Source organism: Amphibalanus amphitrite, unplaced genomic scaffold, assembly GCF_019059575.1.
Source record: "Amphibalanus amphitrite isolate SeventyFive unplaced genomic scaffold, NRLGWU_Aamphi_draft 001554F_arrow, whole genome shotgun sequence".
Taxonomy (NCBI): Eukaryota; Metazoa; Arthropoda; class Thecostraca; order Balanomorpha; family Balanidae; genus Amphibalanus; species Amphibalanus amphitrite.
In genome coordinates this window covers 71,366-90,605 of record NW_024883047.1, presented here as the reverse complement: position 1 = coordinate 90,605, position 19,240 = coordinate 71,366, and the positions used below count along the sequence as shown (strand labels likewise).

General features: G+C 48.4%; 4 protein-coding genes across 5 annotated transcripts in view; 2 read left to right on the top strand and 2 right to left on the bottom strand.

Moving 5' to 3' along the window:
* Positions 1–1,628: 1,628 nt before the first annotated feature.
* On the top strand, positions 1,629–6,610 carry LOC122373810 (troponin C-like). Its single transcript, XM_043352182.1, has 6 exons — positions 1,629–1,739; positions 4,613–4,640; positions 5,219–5,362; positions 5,457–5,576; positions 5,822–5,953; positions 6,366–6,610. The coding sequence occupies exons 1-6, from the start codon at positions 1,737–1,739 to the stop codon at positions 6,389–6,391; spliced, it is 453 nt and encodes a 150-aa protein (XP_043208117.1). The 5' UTR covers positions 1,629–1,736; the 3' UTR covers positions 6,392–6,610.
* Positions 6,522–11,978, bottom strand: LOC122373809. The gene is made up of 2 exons (XM_043352181.1): positions 10,529–11,978; positions 6,522–9,024 (listed from the first exon to the last, which is right to left on the bottom strand). Exons 1-2 carry the CDS (start codon positions 11,561–11,563, stop codon positions 6,865–6,867), a joined length of 3,195 nt encoding a protein of 1,064 aa, XP_043208116.1. The 5' UTR covers positions 11,564–11,978; the 3' UTR covers positions 6,522–6,864.
* A 2,090-nt stretch (positions 11,979–14,068) lies between these two features.
* LOC122373807 (glycine-rich cell wall structural protein 1.8-like) lies at positions 14,069–16,825 on the bottom strand. Its single transcript, XM_043352180.1, has 5 exons — positions 16,758–16,825; positions 16,421–16,506; positions 15,778–16,160; positions 15,364–15,693; positions 14,069–15,005 (listed from the first exon to the last, which is right to left on the bottom strand). The coding sequence occupies exons 2-5, from the start codon at positions 16,503–16,505 to the stop codon at positions 14,118–14,120; spliced, it is 1,686 nt and encodes a 561-aa protein (XP_043208115.1). The 5' UTR covers position 16,506; positions 16,758–16,825; the 3' UTR covers positions 14,069–14,117.
* A 1,376-nt stretch (positions 16,826–18,201) lies between these two features.
* The window catches only part of LOC122373805 (golgin subfamily A member 4-like), a 69,771-nt gene continuing 68,732 nt past the window's right edge, over positions 18,202–19,240 (top strand). Inside the window, exon 1 of one of the 2 annotated variants that reach the window (XM_043352178.1) lies at positions 18,202–18,347. The gene's annotated coding sequence lies outside the window, so the exon portion shown is untranslated. The remainder of the gene's footprint in view (positions 18,348–19,240) is intronic. The other variant, XM_043352177.1, reaches the window with a different exon arrangement.

The following is a 19,240-nucleotide window of genomic DNA, read 5'->3' as shown; positions in this document are numbered from 1 at the left end:
ACAATGTCTATAAATGAAAAATCAAGCATATAAGCAATAAGTGCAGCCATAGCTGATTGCCAACAAGAAACAAAATGAACCTAATATGACCAAATCTACACCAAATCTGCACCAAATGTGAAACAAAAGTGTACCAGATAGCCGTCGTGAAAAATCTAATATCTACAATTTTTATACGGATATGACCTTTTTTGTTAATGTTTAAACGCCCATGGTTTCGTGCAAAAAATACTACTTTCATTTTCCTGCAAAATATTCAAGGCGGTTATGAACATTCAGCCTAATGAAATAAACAGACCCTGTTATAAATAGATTCCAGTCGATTTCTAGACGTCCACCCACGGCTAGCAGGCAGGCATCGTTAGCTGAATCATGGTACCTGTGAATGTCTATATCAACAGTTGCGCCATCCTGACTGTTAATGAGTTTCGTCAAATCTAAGGTCTGAGCACCGGAGGTGAAGCTTTTCCAAGGAAGATGGTGGGGCGAAATGTTATCAAGCTAACAATGCCCGGTTGTCAAGTGGAATAAAGTGCTACACTGAAACAAGTTCTATCATCGCAGAGACGTTCTTTCGCATTAAACAGTCATTCGAACGATCCTCAATTAAATTGTAAGGCTATGCAGTCCTAAAAATGAGCTAAAGTAGGTGGGACACAACGCTTATTGGTGTGGAAAAATGGCAAGATGGTGAGGCAGTCGCCCCACCAACTGATATAGGAAGCTCCGCGCCTGACCGATGCCTTTCAAAATGAACGAACCTCGATGCGTGCCGCTTTTAACCGTTTCAATTGGTACTCTGTTCGCAAATATGTGATATAGCTTTAGTTTGGAAAATTTGTTCTATGCTACGAATCATCCGAGATCAACAATGCAAAGGTCAATAGACATCGAACCCTGCAAGGAGTGTATGAAATCACGATTCCATGTGTGTGACATGGTCTTCGCCTATTTCCGGCACACAATTAGTGGTTCCCGTATTCTCCCATTGACCTATGATGGTGAGGCTACCTGATCGAACTGGTGAACTGAAGACTGATGAATTGGTGGTCACCTTGCTGAAAAATATGAGGTATACAAGTTGAGTGGGCTGGAGAGCTTCTTAACGCTGAGGGCGTTGCGAAGTTGCGACATTTTAGGACCATGCGGAGGCCTACGACATGGGTCAGTTAACTGGCCTGACTTGACCTGACTTCAGTTGATTTGGTTGGTATCACAAAAACAATCAAATTAGTATTTGATTCAAAGGTGGGAATGGGATAATGCTTATAATACCGAAATATGTGCAAAACAAAATGAAAAAAACGCGAGAAGATATTGGTAACGTACTTGACTGCAATCCTATGATAACAATCACATAGAGTTCTCATATTTACTATGTAAACCCTTCGTTACACCTACTTCTGATTGCAAGTCGTCAATGACGGTGGTGGCCCTGTGACTGTCAACATCCGGCTGTTCCCACTCTGGTGGTGCGATCATGTGACCTCAGCGCCAACGCCAACATTCGCCCTGTCACCGGAGCCCCTTACGCCACGCGCGCTGATGGCTTGGAAAGCGACTGGAACCGCGGCTGGTAAACAGAGCCCAAATGGAGGACCGGTAAAATTAGTCATGGAGACCACGCCGCAGGAACGAGGTGAAGGCAGAAGGGGTGGTCAGTTTGAGAGGAGCCGTTGGGTCGAAGAGGTCGCCGGTTCCGCAGGTCGTGAAGAGCAGCCCTCTGACATCTGATCATGGTCAGTATCCGCCAGTGGCCCGTTAGAGTGAAATGGGCACAGTCGTGGACCTCTGTGCCATATACCTACCTTTGCATACTGATATGGAGGGATTTATGTCCCTGCACTCAGTGGTGGCCTATCCGACACTAAGCTTTTTGCAGCCTGCCAGCTGCGTCCCTGCCTGGCGCCGTCTGCATTGATAGTAGGTTTTTGTTAGCATATGGGGCCACCCCTTCCCTCCTACCTCGTGCTGGGCTGCTTCTGCGGGTGGAGGGCATTGACCTTCTAGTGATAACCTATACAGCGACTCGCTGTCAGGTGACCACCGCGGTCACCAACCCACGACATTTCCCGGTGTCGTGTCGTGAAGAGTGTCACCAGCTCTGCGGGCTTCGAGCACCCTACCTAATCAGGAAGGCCCACAGTAGTCCACCAGCCTGCACTCTGACCTAGTGACCCGACTTCACGTGGTCAAGGAACTTACATAGATCTAGCATTAGGAATGTAAATTGGCCGTGCCTGAAATCGTGGACCTGTGTGCATAATAGACGTTTATCCCATTGTTGAATATGCTGAAATGGTTGCAAGCTTATAGATTCCTATTGCACATGCAAGGACGTGTAGCTGCATGCTTTTAGATAGTTTTACCTTTTAGGTATATCTAAAAGTTCCACGACAAATCCACGACAAAAAATCACTTGTTATTTCATCCAATTAAGATAATTTACCCAATTGTGACAAAATAGCAACATACTCAGTTACACTGTAAAAAATATTGACTAGCCCCTCGTCAAATGATTCTCAACGCTAAATGTCGGGGGTACAGGCTAGTTTTGCATCCTACTTTTGACACACGGTGCGAGCCCCCGGCTTGTTTTGTGTTCGTCAGATGACAGTTACCAGGTGTCGGTTAGTTTTTACCACGTCCCAAAAATAGCTGGAGCGTTTCTGCCTTGTTTTGGAAGCAGGTCCTCGTTAATGCTGTGTATGATAACAACCTACCTAGTAACAATAATAACGAAAAACAATGTCAAAACGAGGGCGGCTTGTTTAGTGACGATGCTCAAAAGAAGCATCGTCTTGTTCCTACTTAACGAATGAAGCTCAAACTAGGTCAAAACTAACGTATTGCTCAACCCATAGTCAGATGACCAGCAGATCCTACGCCGCCCAATCCAGTCATCGAATTTGCCAGCGAATTCGTTTGAAGACCATCATATTATTAAATATCGGTGGTCTTCAAACGAAATCTCTTACCAGTTTGATGACGAATTCATCCGGCCCATTCCAAAAACGCTCAAGATAAAATGAAAGTGTATTTCTGAAATAATATGCTTTCTTGCAATGCACCTTTCGTATATCAAGCGAACCTTTCACTTCCAGCGCCCGTTAACAGTTATCAATCGAATCAGAAGCATGCACATATCGATAGATCTGAACCTAAGAACACAGAAGACATTTTGTAGAGTACCTGTCTGAGCCTATGCAGTGGAGCCCGTGAGCCGCCCAACCGCAGCTGCCTCATGAACTTGATGATAGGTCTGAACCTCAGATTGGCCAGAGCTTGGCCGTCAATAACCAGCTTATTTATATCCACAATTGTAGTGACTTAGGGTTTGGAATTTGCCAAACCTAAGTTTTGATTACCAAGAGAAGTTTTGTACTTCTTGCACTTGCCTTTTCTTCATAACTTTGGCGGAAATCGTCGTAGTGAAACTTCAGTGATCCGTTAGCTGTCGGTTCTTGAGAGAGTTGGCCAGGCCGGACACCGGGGGCGGCTCCACAACTTTTGAAAAATTAAACCAAAGTCCTATTGCACTGCATGGAGAGCAATTCATTTAAAATCGCTCTTGTCCCCCCCCCCCCCCTCGACAACTTTGCAAACGTCTCTGCGCGATTTAGTTGAGAATAATGGCTTATGGCAAGTTATTGAATCAGAACGTCGATCACTGCAGGTCATATATCGGCAAGCAATTCTTCATAACTAGACACTGCACAAATGGAAACGATACAGGTTTGCCCAGTGATAAACACTCGCACTGCACAGACGCGCGCACCTCCGACCGAACGCGGCACGGCACAGCGCAACTGGCGCCGGGAAGCCGGGAACGCATTAAGTGAAGGATTCACAGGTGCGCAACTTTATTGCGAACAATAAAAACCTACCGCAAACGATTAAAAAAAAAAGTTTTAGGGCAATCGGAAATACAAATGTATTGACTTATAGAAATAAAATTGTCATTCACCTTCCAAATAACCCAACAATTTATTTGCCGTAAAAAGTGTCTGGAAATGGAAAGTTGCTAACATGATTCAGCAAGTAGGGAAACGCAGCAGCTACCTGGCGAATAATCTCAGGCTGGTTTAGTGACGAGTGCATTGCTACGGCTTGTTCCTCACCCTTCACAGATTACTATGACAAAACTACCCCTAGTATTTTGATCATCCTGAGGCTGGCTTTCACCTAATAATTTGATGAGGGTCTTCCTCGTTTCGGATTGAGGCGAAAACAAACGTCAAACAACCTTGATAGTTAATTCAGCACTTCAAAACAAAGGTACACCTAGGGTATCATCACAATACCGGATCATAACGACCTGGATAGTTCTCAGCCTGTAAGCTAACTAAGCGGTAACTAGTCAAGTGGTAGGTACCGGAAGCATTGACAACCTGGTGACTGTTTCGAGACCCTTGTTTTGACACATAGCTCGTCAATATTTTTTACAGTGTAGGTACGTATGTTCATTATGTGCAGTTGCTTTTGTATAGTGCGATCTATTCAGCGCACAAAATATGTACATGACACTGTTTTATTAATTTGCAATCTGGATTGCACGGCTAGGATTATAAGGCCTTGCCTTTGACTCTATGATGCGTTTCGTGCTCTGCAGGACGAGCTAGAACCGGAACAGGTCACCAGTAAGTGGTCTATATATGACGCGTCCGCCCAACGGTGTGCTCTAATCCATGTCATTGTCCAACGCTGGAGGTCATGAAGATCCCCGCACACATGTAATGGTGAAGTCGTAGTTTTAGATAATGCATTGCGTAGTGCGTTAGTCTATAGCCGTTTTAACACTAGTGTGGCGTGTCTTCGTATTGTTGACCATCAAGGCATGTTCGTCGTTCAGTTTTGATTCAATGCCCGGTATCCTATAACAATGGCTTTTAGCATGAGTTATCATTCTTTACGAGACACATTGATTTTTTGCAGACATGAACTTTCGAATGCGAGACGCTTTATAAGGTCGGTAAGTGTTGCATAATAGGAAGATCAAATCAAGTTGCAAAATCTTGTTTGTGTTTATTGACCAAAAACTAATTACAAAGATATATGTGCTCATTTTAAACCGAAATGCCAAGTCATATTGTATCTATCAACGATCCCGCGATGCACGAGCTTTGCAATATTCCACATCAACGTTTTAAAACGATGTTTATTTTGAACCCTTCCAATCGTACCAGCATAACTGAATATTCAAATGTTGCTCCGGCAGTGCTGAAGAAGGCTTTCGACGGCTTCGACCATGAAAAGAAGGGCGCCATCAGTACCGACCTGGTGGGCACCATCCTGAGGATGATGGGTCAGGCGTACAACGCCAAAACGCTGCGCGAACTCATCGACGAGGTGGATGCCGATCGTGAGTTGATAGCCGAGGGGCCGGGGAGAAATACAAGGGAAACGGGCGAAAAGGAGGTTTGAAGAGTTTGTCACGCTGCCCCCTTGTCCTGCAGACTCCGGAATGCTGGAGTTTGAGGAGTTTGTCACGCTGGCCGCCAAGTTCATCATCGAAGACGACTCGGAGGCCATGGCTAAGGAGCTGAAGGAGGCCTTTCGGCTTTATGACAAAGAGGGTGAGCTTAGACGCCGTTGGAAACTCACTTGAAGACATCATTATAGCTGACTGGGGGAGCTCAAAATGGATTTAGCAAAGGTGGTACGCCTAATGTCTTGAAGGTGGGAAATGTAAAGTACATGAATTCAATCAATGATCATAGCAACATAAAAGGTGACTTGATCTGTCTATGCAGGCTTTACCTATCTATGGATGCGCACTACGTGTATGGAATAATTTTGGCATGTGGTGACCTTGTTTCAGGGAACGGCTTTATTCCCACTTCATCATTGGCCGAAATCCTGAAGGAACTGGATGACACACTAAGTGATGAAGACCTTGAAAACATCATCAAAGAAATCGATACAGACGGATCCGGTACCCTCGATTTTGATGGTAACTACGTTTGAGGACATACCTTAGTCCTGGTAAAACTTAATTACTATTAATGAATATTTAACAAGTAACAATTTACAATTAACGTTTTTATAACGATTCTAGATAATTATTCAAATAGTGTCATTCCGGTATTTTTCAACCTGTCGACTTTTTACGCGCAGAATATCGGTTCAAGGAAGCGGCTATAATCCTTCTCGTCGTTTTGTTCCTTATCGTTCCTTATCGTTCCGTTCCTTAGCTATCTAAGCCAATGACCTATAGATCGGGAGTTGACGGTGATCCTAAATGACCTAGTTGTCATGCAAGGCCAACAATGCAAATTGAGCCGACCGGGTCATGAACTGATGTACAGTTGACATGACTATTGGCTGTTATGGTCGCGACATAACTGCGCTGTTATTTGTTGCAGAATTCATGGAAATGATGACTGGCTGAACACCGTGGTGGAAAAAAGTAAAAAACGCACGCACGCTATCACTCACAGCTCCGGAGCCCAACTGTTCTGCACTATGGTTCTGCTTTGCTCATATGCAATAATGACACGGAGCTACAAGAAAAAATAACACGATCGTATTTCGCACCTTCACATCGTAATGGCTAGCATTTTTTTCTATGCCTGTGAACATGTTTGATATAATACATTTTCGAACAATGGGATAATCATGGCATTTTGTGTCTAAGTTTATCTTTACGTGATATCTATTACATTGTGAAGCGGTGCGCCCTTGAAAAACAGCGGGGCAGTTTCCCTCCAAGCCTGAGTCCTCTGAGCAATATTCATAAATCGCTCTTATTGATCTATTCATGCATCATAAACACGTCGATACACACTGCGTATATAGATACACAGTCGATAGCAATGAACATCAGCACTGTACGTAATCAGTTGAATCCCTACCATGCATTGTTCACCACTCAGCATCAGAATTCGCGTTCAACGACCTCAGTGGCGAAGGTGTGCGGCTCTCCCCTTCTGTTCCCCGACCTCGAGCGGTGCTCGGCCTCCTGAACACTCCCGTTGGTTCCACCTCCGGGTCAGGGGACAACATGCGAGCCGGACGGTTCGACGCTTCAGGCTTTGGTTTGGAGCCCCCGTGATGGAAGTCGAACGTGGGTAAGATGTCATGTAGCTTCCTAGACACAGCCCTGGCCAGGGAGATGTGCTCTTCACTCTCTACTTTTTGAGTATGTGGCGAATGCGAAGCCGATCCAGGATTAAAGTTCGGCATAATGTCGTGCAATTTCTTGGATATGGCGGTGGCGATAGTCCCTTTGCGCTCCCCGGTATGGGCCAGAGCTTTCCCAGCCTCAGGGTCTGTTTTCTGGACGACGGCCAGCTTCTTGAATTCTGACGGAGTGAAATGTACCGAGCCTGTGCCCGTGTCGGCTGCATGATCGTCAGCCGTGTTCTGAGGACTTGGTTTCAGCCATTCAGGAACTGGATCAGCTGCAGGGCCGGACGGTCCAGCAGGGCCTGCTCTGCCTTCATCTGGCGCTGGTGAGACCTCTCCCCTTTTCTTCTTGTGTTTCTTCTTTTTGTGTGACTTTAACTTTTTATGGTGGTGGTGGTGACCCCTTTTGCTCTTTCTTTCGGAGGTATCTTTGCTTCTTTCCTCGTAACTATCTTGATCCTGCTCTCCATCTGGAGTGAACACATCTTTTTCTCCTGCTGGCGATCCTTTGTCAGAAATCGAAATTGCTCGACCGGTGTCATCATCCGTTTCCTCATGACTGACAGCATCTTCGTCAGCTTCGCTGTGCTGGGAAGACGCAGCACCCGCTTCACGATGCTGGGCCTCATCACCATCGCCCTTGCTCGTCTCCACAGCTGAATTGACGACTGGACCTGATGACACATCCACGCTCGGTGGCTTTGGCGCTTCCATCTCCAAGGGTTGAGAGCCAGCAGACGGCGAGACCTTCGCGATTGTGGGTGCTGTTGGAAGCGATGGAGGGGCGGCAGCTTTTGTGGAAGATGGCTCTGTGGGAGGCTTCTGAGTCGGAGGAGCTTCTGCGGCGCGGAACGTACTGTCGGGAGGAGTTGACTTCGCAGGGGTGTCCCTGGGAACATCAGAGATCGGCGTAGAGGGTAGTCCACCAGCAGTTCCCTCACTCCTCGTGACTGCGTCCGTCACCGAGGTGACATTGCTGCTGGCCGTAGCCTCAAACTCATTAGCTTTTGCTTCCAATGCATTTTCAACTTCAACCTCAGTGGAAGGCTTTTTCGATGTGGTCGAATGTACAGTTGGAAGTTTGATCTGATTTTGAGAAACAATAAGCCCGGGAAGCAGCGATTTTCTTTTTTCGAAGTTCTTTGGATCCTTCAGCTGCTTCTTGATGGTAACCGGGGATGGCTGGATAATTTGTGACGTCTTTCTCTTCTCAAACAGCTCCTCCTTATCGATACTTGCTGTGCTCAGACTATCCTGAACCTCCACTAACTGTTCAACAGGTTCGACCTCTACTTCTACCTCAGGGCTGGCCGACTGCTCATTGACGCGTCCACCTATCGGAGGTAGCGGAGACTTTTCCAGCCTAGTCACCGCGGATGACTCTGTCTCACGCTCCTCACCAAGCGGCTGCAGAGTGCGGGCGACGGCGGTGGCCGGTCCCACCGAGCCGACCTCCCTGGCACGGTGATGGACCACCCAGTCGCCGCGGCCCTGCTGCCGGGGCGCGGCAGCGCTCTGTTCGCGCTCCTCCTCGCCGGCGCCTCCCTGGGCGGTGACGGCTCGCCGCCGGTGAACCAACCTCGACGCGCGGCTGATGACCGCGCGGAAGAAGCGCTGGCCGATGGTCGAGCGGCGCTGCTCGTACCGCGCAGTGGTTCTCGGGTCGATCGGCTCACCCTCATGGTAGACCTCTCCGGAGGTTTGATGGCCGCTGTAGTTCGGCTCACCCGTCTGCGGGACCCCCTCGAAGGTCTGTTGTACGGAGATCGGCCCTGTCTGCAGCTGACCAATTTGAGGGCGCCACGGACCGTCAGAGGTGGACGGTTCGTGCCAGACCAGCTCCAGGTGGAAGGGCAGCGTCTGCGCGGGACGCTGCTGATGGTACCCGCCGACTCCCTGAAATAAGAATAGAGCTTAGCGGTGTCACATGCGCAGGTACTGAGCTGGTGAGATGGCAGCCAAGTTAGAGCCTATACCATACTCTCCCTGTCTCATAATGGTAGGTGCCTATATATGTTTGAGAAGTGCGGAGCATGGGCTAAGACTGTCTGAGATTGGAGGCCTCTGAAACAACAAGCACTCGGTAAAGCGAAACATTGCAATAAATAAAGGTCTTAGGTATCTGCTAGGTTTGGTCTGAAATCAATGACTAACTTTCGATGACTTTTATTGACGATGACGTTGATGTTTCTATTTCTTAAGTTTTCTTTTTCTGAAGAAACAAAAATTGACAGTGAATGGGGAGGTATTAACCCTCGCATGTGTAAGGGGGGGTCGGATGGACCCCCATGGTTTTTCGCGAATAACTCGCGCAAAAAGCGGCCGATCGCGACGAAACTTTCAGTATCCTCGAGTTGATCAATTTTACACCTACTCTGAAAATTTCATGACCCTGACCCAAGTGACCTTTGACCCGCGACCTTTTTCTCGAGGCCATGTTTGGCCGGAATCGCGATTCGGCGTATGTCGGCTCGCATTAGCCGCGCGTTTGCAAGCTTCTCGTGGTTTCAAACGCTCAAACATGAGATTTGATGTTGCTCCAATGCATTTGGGTGCATGTCAAGGTCACCTGAAGGTCAGGTCAGGTCATTGACCTTTGGTGACCTCGGTTCACTTTTTCGAGGTGTACATGCTTCGAGGCTAGTTTTTGGAGCTGAATTCGAATTTAGCAACCATTTGAACATTTACGAAGTAGTTTTGGTGCCTTCGTAACATGTTACGAAGCTGTCAGAGGCGGTTGACACGTACTACGAAATCCCGTCACGACCCCTACTGGTTGACCTGACCTGACCTGACCCGACCTGGTCTAAATGCATGAAAACATCATCTATGATCAAAACTAACACAATATTCGTGATCAGCACCCCGAAAAACCTCTTAGCAACCACACTTTACGACTTTCTAACAGGTTCCGATTTTCCCGACTTTGGGTCATTGGTTGACCTGGAAGGTCAACCAATGACCTAGGACCTTAAAATTGGGCATCATCGGCTTCCTCTCGTCACGGGCAACACGCTCCTTTTTCCGCGAAGCTCTAGCTCGATCAGGGGCCAAACGGCAAGGGGGGAGGGGTCCAACCGACCCCCCCCCCCTACACATTAGAAGCTGGCAAACGCCGTTCACATGCGAGGGTTAAGCTGATTGGTGAGAATGAAAGCCATATTCTAATGTGTTGAATTGAAAGGCATTTGAATGGGTGAAAGAGCGTTCGGCAAGACACAGTCTTTAATACGTCATAATGCACACAATGGTCGGAACGCCGTATATACGAATCGATTCATCTGAAACAGAAGACAATCCTTCGAAATTCCGGAAGCAGTAGACAATGCGATCGGATTAGCGGTTTCACGCTACACCGACGTCCGAGATCACTAGCCAGCCCTAGCTGTATTTGACCCACCTGATAGAGTCGCGGCGGTCGGCCGGGCCGCTGCTTGCCGACCCAGGTCCACCAGGGGCCGCGGTACACGCCGTTCATCATCTGCAGCTCGTTCACCAGGTGCGTGCTCTGGAATATCATCACCGTCAACAGCAGCGTCTCCAGCAGAAGCAGGAAGGCCACCAGGAATCCGTGGTCACTGGCCCACTCCAAAATGGCGATGATGCATCCCTTGGTGTAAATGGTTTGACTGGCAATATTGCGGTCCACCTTTTGTACGTTTGCTCCGCAAAGGGCGTTTCTGGAAGTGGTTTGATTCCTGCAGCAGGACCAGGGCACGGCACATCGCTCCGCGCTTGGATTGTCAGCGGAACATTGAAAATAAATACTAATATTCCAATCTTGAAATCCCTCCTCACGGAGACCGCAGCAGCGAAAGTTGATTTGCAAATAATCCATTGTGTCCTCAATATCTGAACTTGAGCGATAGTTGACAACCAGCCGGTCTCCTAAAAGACTGCCAACAATTTGCTTAGCAGCTCCAGTGAACGAAAATATAAAAAGTGCAGTGCACAACTTCAAAGAGAGTATCACAATGAGGGCGATGTAAAAGATGCGTATCAGAATGATGTTTTCACGGAAAACGCCGACAAAACCACACAAGTTAAAGGCAAAGTTAATCAAGCTTATCACGAGAACAATAGCAGATAAGCTTAGGACGTGTGGCGAAAAGGAATCTGTCGGTGCATATTCGTGACTTCTTCGTGCATCTATTATGAAAGCGCTGATCCATACCAACGAAAAACTAGTGCACAAAAGGAATGAGATTACAGCTAGAAGCACTCGCTTGTTTGTCTCATTGATGTCTTCTACATAATGAGCTCTCAAGGGAAAGGGCTTCCATTGTTTTACTGCTTTGACAATGCTTTCAAACAGTGTCAGCAGATCCAGTTGCGTGTCACTTTCGTCATTTGTGTCTTCCAGTGGTTCTCCTTTTGGGCTAGATTTAGATGCATCTTCTTTGGACTGTAAGACTTGCTGGGCATTTGTAGACATTTCATGGTAAGAAAACCAGTGTACCAGAGCAATGAACTAATGTCTTCAACTGCAACCATTTGAAACCACGCAAAAAGTTATGCCTGTCCGATTTGACTGAGGATAAATCATAACATCACTGCCTTTTTACTTCTATTGTAACGTTAAATTATCTTCAACAAAGCATCTGATGTAGCGGCAATGAAAAAGCAGTTGGCATGGTATTTAGCAAGGCTATATAGCCCACCAGATATCTGGAAGAATCTTGCAAGCTTATGTCCTTCGCCCTTGGGCATGAACAAAGCAATTTAAAATATTATTTAAGCTGCCCCAAGAAGATTGCTCGCAGATGAGTCGCTATGATAATGGGTTACAGATTGTGCTCAATATTGTAAAAGAACACTTCGGCTACAGTGCAGAATAGCTGTGCTTAGGATGCGCCATATATGTCTCCAGTCATTCTTTAATGGCTTCATTGACTTTGTCTTGATATCTTGATATCGTTCGAATCGCTTGATAATGTGCGTTTTCGCTGGCATTTACCTCCAATGAGGAAGATAATTGAAAAATTGATATAAGCTTGATCAATAACTTTCCTATTTTTTTTTTTTCACAATGAGCATACGATTTTATTATTTGATTTTCGTCCTTGCCGGCTGGCTGTAATTGTTTATATTTCATTAATGTAAAAGTCATAGTTTTTCCACCAACGCTGTCCGAAACACTTGGTTCTGTAAGCCATTTATGCTGTAATTGTATCGTCATTGTTTGTATGGAAAACGTTTAAACCTCTTAAGCTTCCTATATTCGTAAAAAAATAAATACAAGGGACGAATAATACCGTAAGGTGGGGCTATTTGAGACAGTGGGGCTATTTGAGACAGTATTTAAAATTGCTGTGAAACAAAAACCACTTAAAATTTATGCTTAATTTTTTGCTCAGGCGATTTACTGCTCGGTTCCACACCTCCCTGAGCAAAAATATCACACAAAAATCAAACGATCTTCATTTTATAGCGATTTTAAATACTGTCTCAAATAGCCCCACTGTCTCAAATAGCCCCACTTTACGGTATGTATTTGTTATCCCGCGCTCTCTGAGCTATTCAGCCGAACGTGCCCCGCAGGGGAAGGGGGTCGATTGTGCCAACTGTCAAACTTCCGAACAGATGGTTATAGAAAGACGGCAAAAACAGCAATCGAAGAGCAACCAAGACGGATCTTAGCACTTTTCGCCTAAGTAAGCTACAGGCCAGGTTAAGGTCAGGTCAGTGGAAAAAACTGCAAGTTTCTTCGCTACTGGCTTTGAAGCTAAGCTGGCGGAGAATAGAGCATAGACTGAGACTGATCACCCAGAACGCGATATAAGCCTGCCAAAATAAAGTGCATTCCATGCATGCAGTGTCATGCAGGGTTCAAGCCCAAGGTCAAGGTTAGGTCAGGTCACCAAAGACGAATTATTGAATTGGACATGTGCGGCACAGGTTTTACGTGTCATTTTACTCATAACTAGAACTCAATGGGCATGCTCAACTAGTGATGTAAACTATACATGGATGAAGCTAATATTGTGTTCAGGTCAAGGTTAGGTCAAGTGATGTCAAATTTTGAAGTTAGCTTTTAAGACAAAAACAAAAATGTGCATCTCATGCTACTGTTCACGCCGAATCGAATGGTGCTTTTTCTATTCCTGTATAAAGTCAGGAACAATGTGGCTTTTTTACAATGTGGCTCGTCGTGGCATATCTAAGATTTTGTTTTCTTTGTTGGGTTAGTTTTTTTCGTTCAATTGTGACCATTGCAGAACCATAAAGATGATAGGAATTAGGGGGAGACATTGATCTGGGCGGGCACCATAGAGAGTCGCCGGGGCTGAGCCCATCTCATTGGGCTCACGGAGGCGCCACGCGCCTCCGTAAAGTACAAGTAAAAAAAAAAAGAGGACAGTGGGTAGTAACACCAGACAAGCGTGCACGAGCTCACGTTTGCATTTTTCAGATTGATGGCATCGGTAGTATGCACAATACGAGATGCTGCTTGTAATTGTTATGTACATACGTCAATAGTATGTTACCCTGAAGCTCAGCTTTGCACTTAATCGCAAACCTCCATGTGTAATATAACAACCATCTGGTCCAATGTCATTGCACGCTTGGCGTAGCTGCTTGAAAAGGTACGGCGACTTCTACCAATCAGCCCCCCCTCCCTCACTCCTCCCAGTCGAAATTCATTGGCAACGACCCTGGTTACAAGTCACCGATCAGACCTAAAAGGTGCTGCAGAATGAACCGTGCAGCCACGGCAAACACCAGAAATTGGTACCCCAATGGTTCCGCGTTTCAGAGCGTAAAAAGCAGTACCGGTGTGTGTAGAAATAAATTTGCTTTGTTATTTTATGCCTAAAAATAGATACCTGCAGACAGACAGAAACGTACTATCTCAGACCTTTTCAAAGCCCATGTTGATGTGTACTCTTACAGAAACTCTTCTCCTATAACTCATCATCCGCCATTCAAAGCATGCATATCAAAGCCAGTCGTGTATTGAGAGCTACTATCGCGGTTACATTCAGTCATCAGTTCCTAGGGGGAGAGTAGGAGCCGCTACCGCTCCCACTGGCGCCACCCTGTCCGCCGAACCGGAAGTCCAGGCCGCCAGAGCCATCTGTGCCGAATCCGCCTCCACTGCCGCCGGCGGATGGAGAGGCGTAGCCGCGACCGGGTCCGCCAGAGACAAAGCTGCCGCGTCCAGACCCTCCAGCAGAGCCAACGAATCTTTGTCCTCCAGATCCTCCAGAGACGAAGGCGCCGCCCGAGCCGCCAGCAGAACCAGATCCTTGTCCTCCAGAAACGAAGGCGTGACCCGAGCCGCTAGCAGAGCCAGTGAACTGTCCTCTGGATCCTCCAGAGACGAAGGCGCCGCCGGAGCCGCCAGCAGCGCCGGTGAATTGCTGTCCAGATCCTCCAGAGACGAAGGCGCTGCCGGAGCCGCCGGCAGAGCCGGAGACGAAGCCTCCGCCGGAGCCTCCCGCCGATCCGGAGACGCTACCTGCTCCGGATCCTCCAGCCGAGCCGCCGACGCGGAACACGCCGTCGCCGGACTGGTCCACGGTCACCAGGTTGCACACGGTGACCGTCTGGGTGACCGTGAAGACCGGCAGAGTGCTGAACACGTCCCTGGTGGTCGTGGTACGCAGGGTGCGCACCTCCGCGCCAGTGACGACTGTCGCGTCGTGAGCGACGTTGGTGGTGACCGCGGTGCGGGTCACAGTCACGGAGCGGTGCACGGTGCGGTAGACGGTGGTCGAGGTCAGGAACGTCTTGAATGTGGTCATGACGGCCGTGATTGTGGTGACGGCCGGCACCGTCTCCGTCTGCGTCACGTAGTTGTTGACCGTGTCCGTGTAGGAGACGTGGTCAGTCACGGTCCTGAAGCGGGTGTCCAGGAGGAAGTTGGTGCCGACCTGTGAAAGAGAGACAGTTTTCAACGAGATGTAGGCAATTGTTCATAGCTACTTACAATTAAAAGAAATAGACCGAAGAAAAACAAAAATATGCTACCACTCTAGGCTAATAGAAAATGATCAAGTTAGCATTTATGATAAATGTTTAACAGAATTTAACGTTAATGCGGGTGTAGGACTTTTAGGCTAAACTTGTTTATGTTTAAATGGTCCAAAATAAAATTGCAAGATAATGAGAGAAATGCCGTAAAAGGCTCTAAGCTGTTCTTTATCATGTTTAAGGGGTAAAACCCTGCTATAATTATAGAGTCGCGAAAACAGTCTAGAGACAGCTCCAGTCTGCACACAGGATCCTCACCGTGTATCCGGTGGTGGTGACCAGTCGCTGGGCGCTCTGGACGTTGCCCTGCTGCAGATGGGTGACCGTGTGGGTGATTGTCTTCGGCGTCGGCCGAAGCACAGTGGCCGTCACGTACTTGGTCTGGATGCTCTCCGCCACAGAGTGGATCACATTGGTGACCGTGGTGTGCGAGAACCGGGTGGTGGTCACCACGCGCGTGCTCGTCGGGCAGGTGAACGAGGGCTCGATGGAGACTCGGGAGCTGCCGAACCGGTCAGCAGTGCCGCTCGACGATCCAGCGCTGCCAGACGACCCAGAGCCTCCGGAGCCGCCCCGGAAGGCCGCGGATCCGCCGGCGCCGACCACGAAGGACGCAGAGCCGCCAGCGCTGCCGAAGGATCCGGAGCCGCCAGCGCTGCCGAAGGATCCGGAGCCGCCAGCGCTGCCGAAGGATCCGGAGCCGCCAGCGCTGCCGAAGGATCCGGAGCCGTAGGAGCCGGTACCGGCGGAGTCTGTGCCGAAGCGTACTTCAGAGCCGCCAGACCCGCCACCAGAGCCGTAGGAGCCGGCACCGGCGGAGTCTGTGCCGAAGCGTACTTCAGAGCCGCCAGTGCGGAACACCGTGAAACCTCCGGAGCTAGAGCCAGAGACGGAGCCTCCGGAGCCGGAGCCAGAGCCAGAGCCGCCGGCGTAGGAGCCGCCGCCGGCCGGGAGCGGCTGTCTGCCGAGGACCGTGAACTGTTGTGGAGAGCTGATGCTGGACGCGACTTGGAACACAGTGTCTCCGCCGGACGAACCATCGGAGCCGCCAGAACCTGCAAAAATAATTCTCTGGTCACAAAGGGTATTTGATAGTCAACCACGCACTTCCGATATGGAGCAAAGCACAGCCGATTAGACGCAAGAAGCAAACTCACTTCTCTTAAAGATAAACATGCAACGCATGGTAGTTCCACATTAAGCAGCAGTCAGTTCAGTTGGGCCTCGGCTCATCGTTCACATCAGTGTAGCTTATAATGCACGAGGAATACAGTCCTACAAAAACATGACCAAAGCGTCGTAACAGGGAACTCACCGAAACGGTTTGCATTGGCTTTGTTGAACTCGTAGCCTTGTCCGCTGGCAGACACGACCAAGCAGAGTAGCACCAGAGACTTCATCCTGAAATAAGCAGAACGGCTTCAGTCACACTGCAAGTGAAACACCACGCCAGCATGAACGACAGTTACCCCCGATTAAGTCGTGTGAAATAAAGTTGCTTTATCAGGCACTAAAAATAGGCATCTGTTAACGCGTACTATACGAAAAGCTAGGAAAGCCCAGAGGAAACCAAAGTAATCTTGATCTTGAATCGACCATCAAAATTCAGCGCATACAGCTCAAACTATCGCACTTTCCTTCACTTCCCTCACCTGACGATCAGCGGTTGCTCCGTGGTGATCCGGCCCGGCCCCACGACTGGCTTCCCTCCGCTGGGCCGACCCCGAGGTCAGCGCCGGGTCACGTGAGCTCAGCTGTTCACGCCCCCCGGCTACCGCAGCGCGGCCGCGCGGCGTCAGCGGTCAAACGCGGGGCAGCGTCATAAATGAAACTACGGTCGTAAGGGAACGTTTACTATAGTTTCAGATAACATTATGCTGTCTCATTGCACGTATGGCTTATTTATAATAATGAGGGACCCCTGCAGCTCGTGTTACTCATAACTACGCTAACAACAATGCGAGCAGTTTGATACAACACATTGACTGACTTATAAAAGTACCTACGTTCCATCCATTCGTAGAAATTATGCGCTATAGCGAAAGTGCATTCTCAACACATTTGCACTCTTACATTCTATCGTGTGCTACGTTCATGGATATTCGCAAATCGCAATTATAATGTTATCAGCATCAAGCATATGACCGTCATTTATATTATTTGCACATCTCCCTGTCCTGATTCATATTGAAGACCTATTTTTATCTGTGAACTAGCGAAACAGTTCGTCTAGATATTTCTCTTTTCCAGATCTGACCGCGTTATTGGTATACCTAAATAATGCATTCGCCTACCAAAAGTAAAACCATCCATGCATCTACCCCATTAATTACGTTCATCGCGCTATGATGTAAACGACAATCTATCGTAAAGCAATTAGGAATATTTAGTCTGTTTAGTTTTTCGACCTCGAAACATTTTAGATACCTAGATCAATGACAGGATACCTTACCGTCACACTGAGCCTAGTTGACCGCCAACAGACCATACGTGCACACTGCCCAGGTCACGACTGGGTCACAATTGGGTCACGGCAGGGTCATGACTGGGTCACAGCGGGGTCGAGGCTGTGTCACGTTTGGGCCACGGCTGCGTCAGTCTCAGGCATGTCAGTCTAGTTCGGGTCGGGGCTGGGTCAGGGCCCGGCCAGTGCTGTGTCTGAGTAAGATCACGGTCTGGTCACGGTTAGGTCACGGCTGTGGCTCGTTTAGGCCACGGCTCGGTCACGGCTGAAATTAACCTGTTGCCTCCGTGTCGATACCCAGCCGGCCCGGAGATGACCAGACAGGTGCAGCGCAGGCGCTCAGTCCGATCAGCTGACGCGGCCAACAGTCGGTAGCCCCCCAGTGGGTCACGGCTGTGCGCAGATGGGCAGCGCGTGCAATATGCGTGCGGCCGCGTCGGCGCCCTCGTCGCGTGGACCACCTGTTTGTATTGGAGCCCCCGACGGCCTCCGCGGCGGCGGCACACATTCCGCCTGCGGCGCTGCCAAAGCCGACGGCGTCGCCGCGCAAAAATACTCGTCGGCAGCGTCGGCGCCGACGGCGCAGACGGGACGAGCAGTGGCGCGCGAGTGTCGAGCGGCGACGAGCGAGCGGCGCCGGCTGGCTGGTGCGGCGCGAGCCCTGGTGCCGTGTGTGAGGGGAGGTGTGGTGCCGGTTGGACAGAGTGGTGCTGGTGACGCTCGGATACGACCTGGGCACTGCAGAGGAGAACATCTGCTTCACTTACCGTTTTTCTTGGTGAGATGTGTCGCCATGTGATGCAATACGGTGCTTTACCAAAACAAAAAATTATCAAGAATAAGTGACATTTCAGAGTTTAATGATCAAGATATTAGGTAGCCTTTGAGTTCGGTATTTATCTCGACTCTTTAGCCAAACCACAAATGTTCGTGGCTAGGATTTTCAGAGTTATTGACTGCAGTCGTTTCAGAATGCATGGAAAAGCTGTTTTTAAAAAGCCTTGGTCGTTGCATGGCATCTAGCTGGATTTGAATTATATCGCGGGCGTGTCACTATAAGTAGGGTCAGGGCTGGGTCAAGGACAGGTCAGGGCCGTTTCTGGGTTAGTGGGTTAGGTCACGGCCTGGTCAAGGTTAGGCCACAGCTACTGTTAGTTACGGGTTGTGTCGTGGTTGAAAATCAAATGTATCAGTTTATGCTTGATTGAGTGATAAGTAATGTCAATACATGAGAGCTCACGTCAAAGCCGACGCCGTGATTTGGAAGTGACAAATGAAGGCAAACTTGTTCGCAGAGCAAATAGTAGGTATTCTAATCACTTTTGCCATTTTACTTTGCGTCGAATGATCGCGTCGGTATATTTCAGCTTGAAACGTCTTCTACTAAATATGCGCAAAAAACGTGAAGAAAATTCGCCAGGGGCTGAGACCGCTGAGTGATATGCACCGATCCTTTACCGTCAGCTGGAAAGTGAAGCCTTAAAAGTTTAAACCTTATTGTATGCTATCCCTGGTAGCCTAATCTGAAATATGAGCTATGCTCGTGAAATAGCTGTGGTTATTTTCTTTCTGACTTTCGAAGATTTTTATCTCTCTCTCTCTCTCTCTCTCTCTCTCTCTCTCTCTCTCTCTCTCTCTCTCTCTCTCTCTCTCTCTCTCTCTCTCTCTCTC

What these genes read in the sequence shown, in the direction of transcription:
- LOC122373810 (XM_043352182.1), top strand. An exon ending in AGAACCGGAACAGGTCACCA is followed by an intron (nt 4,641 to 5,218) that starts GTAAGTGGTCTA and finishes TTGCTCCGGCAG; the next exon opens with TGCTGAAGAAGGCTTTCGAC. An exon ending in CGACGAGGTGGATGCCGATC is followed by an intron (nt 5,363 to 5,456) that starts GTGAGTTGATAG and finishes CTTGTCCTGCAG; the next exon opens with ACTCCGGAATGCTGGAGTTT.
- LOC122373809 (XM_043352181.1), bottom strand. Translation starts at nt 11,563, where the DNA reads ATGTCTACAAATGCCCAGCAAGTCTTACAGTCCAAAGAAGATGCATCT. An exon ending in GACCGCCGCGACTCTATCAG is followed by an intron (nt 9,025 to 10,528) that starts GTGGGTCAAATA and finishes TTCTTATTTCAG; the next exon opens with GGAGTCGGCGGGTACCATCA.
- LOC122373807 (XM_043352180.1), bottom strand. Translation starts at nt 16,505, where the DNA reads ATGAAGTCTCTGGTGCTACTCTGCTTGGTCGTGTCTGCCAGCGGACAA. An exon ending in AGCCAATGCAAACCGTTTCG is followed by an intron (nt 16,161 to 16,420) that starts GTGAGTTCCCTG and finishes TTATTTTTGCAG; the next exon opens with GTTCTGGCGGCTCCGATGGT. An exon ending in CCTTCGGCAGCGCTGGCGGC is followed by an intron (nt 15,694 to 15,777) that starts TCCGGATCCTTC and finishes GGCGCCGGCGGA; the next exon opens with TCCGCGGCCTTCCGGGGCGG.